The following is a 4,126-nucleotide window of genomic DNA, read 5'->3' on the forward strand; positions in this document are numbered from 1 at the left end:
GGGGGGGGAAGAGCTACGTCCTTTGCAAGCATACTAAACGGGCACAATACTGTGAGAAAGTTCAAAAAATTGAAGATCAAAGGACAGGAGTATGCTCCTTGTTGTCTTCCTAAAGGACTTCAAAAGGTAGTTAAGACAATCTAAGAAACCAGATGTGAAGAAAAGTCTCTTCGAAACTTAAGAGATCTATTTTGTCGTGTATATGATTTTTGGAGCAAAGATTTTTTTTTGTTGTATATATATGATATTTGAAATCATGATCGTTGTACAGATGCATGGTGCTTAGTAGTATTATAATACCTTGATGTATTAATAAAAAAAATAAACAAATGAACCTTCGTGATCAGAGGAACACAATGTTAGACTTCCCTGAAGGTAAACCCCAAGCTCATTTGCAGTTTCAGCAATGTTAGACTAACACAACAGTTATTGTTATCAATGTGTTAAAGGACAGTGTTCATACACTTAGCGAAGTGAGGAAAACAAGAAGAGAATACGTGAAACCCTTCTTTTGGATAGTTGCTTGGGCGAGGTTGAGGTAGATAAAACATATGTCAAAGCTGAGATGAATAGCTTCTGTTTTCTTGCCTCCAAATGTTCATCAACAAGACAGTTAGAAAGTCATAACTTAACTTTCACCCCAACAATGTTCTTTTGCAGCAAGATTTTCTTATACAACTAGAGACTCTGATCAAAAGAACCAGAATACTGGGTAAAGAATCCCTAGTGTAATAAGTCATCAACCACCTGAAGCAAAAATGGCCGACACATTTGCAGGATTTCTCAAACTCAAAAAAATGAGTTTCCTTTTTATTCCAAGCCAAGTTATCGCATAATTAAAGTTCGCTTACATTTCCCCAGTGCAGACTATGTATAGTTAGAAAGATCTTAATTGCCCACTATTTCATTAAAAGGGAAACTGATGGAGTTTCAAAAGTACAAACCTGGTAAAGATGTGAATTAACCTCTGCACAAGTTTGATGCAATGTTTCAAGTGGTGCACCACTAAGCTCAAACTGACCACCAGGTTCCAATGATATGCTTTGTTTTCCCTGTGAAGGCAGTGCAAATTTATCCACCAATTATGCTAAAGTAATTACTACTTACTACAGACTTGCACTTGAGAAAAAAAATGAATCGGGATTATGATTCTATTCATGCTAAGTAGCATAATACATTGTATGGAGCCATGAAAAATTCAGCCTAGAATATTTTAAACCAAAGTTTGCACCAAGTTCACGTTACCTGTTTCAGGCCAATAATCTTGTCACCCTCCATTACTTTTTCCCAATCAAACCGCTCGGCAATACCATTTAGCAAGTCAGCTATTTGATCATACTTCATGGGTCGCAGAGTTCCAAACTCGAAACCAAACTTTTCATGTTCAGTGCCTATCCTGCTCATCAAGTTTTGAGAGAACAAGAAAAGTTGAACTGATTATTATGGTCTAGATCCAGACGCACAGTTAAGTAAAACAAACTATCCAAATAATGTGTGAGGCAGAATCCTAGCTACCACATTTATGCAAAAATACCTGATCCAGGGAATGGCTCCCAACTCTATGTTCAAAAATTGTATTACCGAAATTTCAACAATTCAAAATTTGCAACAAAATTAGAGACAGCAGTGTCCTAGGAAAAATTGATTAATGTTTCCAGTGTTCAAGTTGCCCAAATGGTACAACTTGTTAGTTCAATGAAAAGAGCTGCATCATGTCCTAGTTCCCTAGTATCCACATCTTGAATGCATGACGGTGAGAATTTGCCCATGATATTTATATTTCTTAGAAATGGAAAATGAGAAATAACCACAATAGTGACATGTAAAAAGTATATAATACATCTACCGAATCATACACTACAACAGAAGCTGAAGAAAGAATAACTGCATAAAAGATAGACGTATAATAAAATACACAAGCAATGTGAATTTATGAATTACTCGACATACTTGAAAGACAATCAAGGCATATATGTGGTGAATGAGCAGACTATTCTACTTATAAAGGCCAAACGAGAGAATGAATATTCATATTCTTGGTTAACTATATGCAACTGAAATTTAAGAGCACTAAGAAAAGTTTAACTTCGAACCTCCATTTTTCTTTGGATTTGCATCCAGAAGCAAGATATCCTACAAGATCTTCTTTTGTTAACGGCTCTGCTGCAACAACAGCATCCTCTGTTGGAGGACTTGCAGCTACAATTGTCAGGTCTCCACGTCTACTTCCCACTCCAATGTGATTCAAATAATTCCCTTGCACTCGTCTTGAGGCATTGCGTGAAGAAATATCCACGCCAAAGCATATCTCCCGCATTCTGAACATATCCATATTGTTCATGATGTTTCTATGTCCACTGATACATCTTATCTTTTCAGAGTAAATGCAATGTGAAGAACCTGCCTGAGACATCAAGGCCATGCTTTGTGCCTGAATATCACAGGAAAAACTGATGTCAACCACTTTAACTAGAATGTCATACCATTTGAGTGGACAAGGAATTCAGATTATTGTTTAACTTGTGTATTGCATTTAGTAACAGAAGAGGATAACTAAATAATGATTGAAGAGTACTTTTGATGGGAAACGTCAAATGAACCTCTCGCATCTTCATTGAGCATAGTTATACACCAATAGGATAGGGCCAACCCAACTACCCAGCAGGCTCAATCACCAATCCGAACAAATATTAAAGTTAATTAAGATGTACTATATAAGCAACATAAGATTCGAATTGCAATAATCTAGAAATTTTCATTACATTGATCTACAATTCTAGATCCTGTAAACTCCCCCACGCCACCCCCATCTCATTCCATATCGAAACACAGCTACAATAAAGAAAATGTGGCTTGATATTGCTGTCCTGCATCAATCATACCTGAATCCCAGACCATCAAATGCAATCTTACACAATGCCATTTCACTCAACACTTAAAACTACTCAGAAGAACACGAGAAACTGAAACTTGTAAAGCAGTCTAACCTATAATACAAGTCTTGTTCACATTATCTAAAGCATTTATCTCTTTCTTCTTTCTAGTTTACTATGCATGTCATTCAATCAGACTACCACAACCCACGTGTATAAATTTTGAATCTTTAATCAATACTATCAACCCCCATATGGCAACAAACAAGAATTACAACACAACTAACAAAACCATCAAACCAAAACTAAAAGAAAAAATCATGGGGCTTCAGAAAAACTGAATCTTGATTAACCAAAACAACTTCATGAAGAAAACAGAAATGCAACAAAAACATACAAAAGAAACATGGGTATGTCAGAAAAATTGTAATCTTGATTAACAAAACTAACTGAAACCAACATAAAAGGTGACAAAAAGGTGATACCTTGGCTCAGTAAACTGAAAAAATTAAGACTTTGTAGGGTTTGTTCTATAGAATTGACTGAAAACTGAAAGAAAACCTTCCAATATATATATAGAGACAATTGGGTATCAGCAAAATGATTAGGATTTTGGTGTGCTGAGGCGGCTAGAGCTTTATCACTCCCATTTCTTTAATTTTTGTTTAGCTATAAAGAGAGACAACTGCTAGCAGATTGAATGAAAAAGAATGGTTAATGTGGCACAGGGAACTAAAAGGTGCGGCACTATCCATGGTTCCTTTTTGTGGTCCCTCTTAATATACACATATTTTTACGTATTATTTTTTCATTTGTTGTTCGATATCTCTATTGAAATATTTGAAATTTAATTAATTTGAATTTATATTTTCTAGACCTTCTTTGAAAGAAATGTTCCCTGTTAAAGATCTTTTCATATTCAAAGCTTGAAATCAAGCATTTCTCGTTAAGAAATAAGTAGTTCGATAAAACTCTGTGTGACAGTCGTTGATTAGATAATACTTTTCTCTTGTTTTGATTTCTCGAATCAAGATTTATTCTACTGTTATTTTTGTCAGTGTTATGGATATTATAAAATGTTTGTTTATAGTATTAGTGTTTAGAACTTGAACTCTGTGATATACGTATATGATGCTTCAACTTTTGTTTGTATTGAAGAGATTGTAGAAGACGTTAAGTTAAAGAGTTAAAACCCATCGAAAATTGCATACTTGTCATATTTCTGATTAAAGATTTTTGTATATCCAGAATTC

The 4,126-nt window shown here is 34.9% G+C and overlaps 1 protein-coding gene across 1 annotated transcript in view; it reads right to left on the minus strand.

Annotated features, from left to right (window-relative positions):
* Positions 1-3,591, minus strand: part of LOC107028588 (glutamate--cysteine ligase, chloroplastic) — a 9,695-nt gene extending 6,104 nt beyond the window's left edge. Inside the window, exons 1-4 of the mRNA XM_015229712.1 lie at positions 3,359-3,591; positions 2,094-2,431; positions 1,246-1,396; positions 945-1,052 (exon numbers count right to left, since the gene is read on the minus strand). Of these exons, the coding sequence (XP_015085198.1) occupies positions 945-1,052; positions 1,246-1,396; positions 2,094-2,422 (588 nt within the window). The 5' untranslated portion in view covers positions 2,423-2,431; positions 3,359-3,591. The remainder of the gene's footprint in view (positions 1-944; positions 1,053-1,245; positions 1,397-2,093; positions 2,432-3,358) is intronic.
* Between the last annotated feature and the right edge of the window lie 535 nt (positions 3,592-4,126).

The sequence above is a fragment of the Solanum pennellii genome, chromosome 8 (genome assembly GCF_001406875.1).
Source record: "Solanum pennellii chromosome 8, SPENNV200".
Taxonomy (NCBI): Eukaryota; Viridiplantae; Streptophyta; class Magnoliopsida; order Solanales; family Solanaceae; genus Solanum; species Solanum pennellii.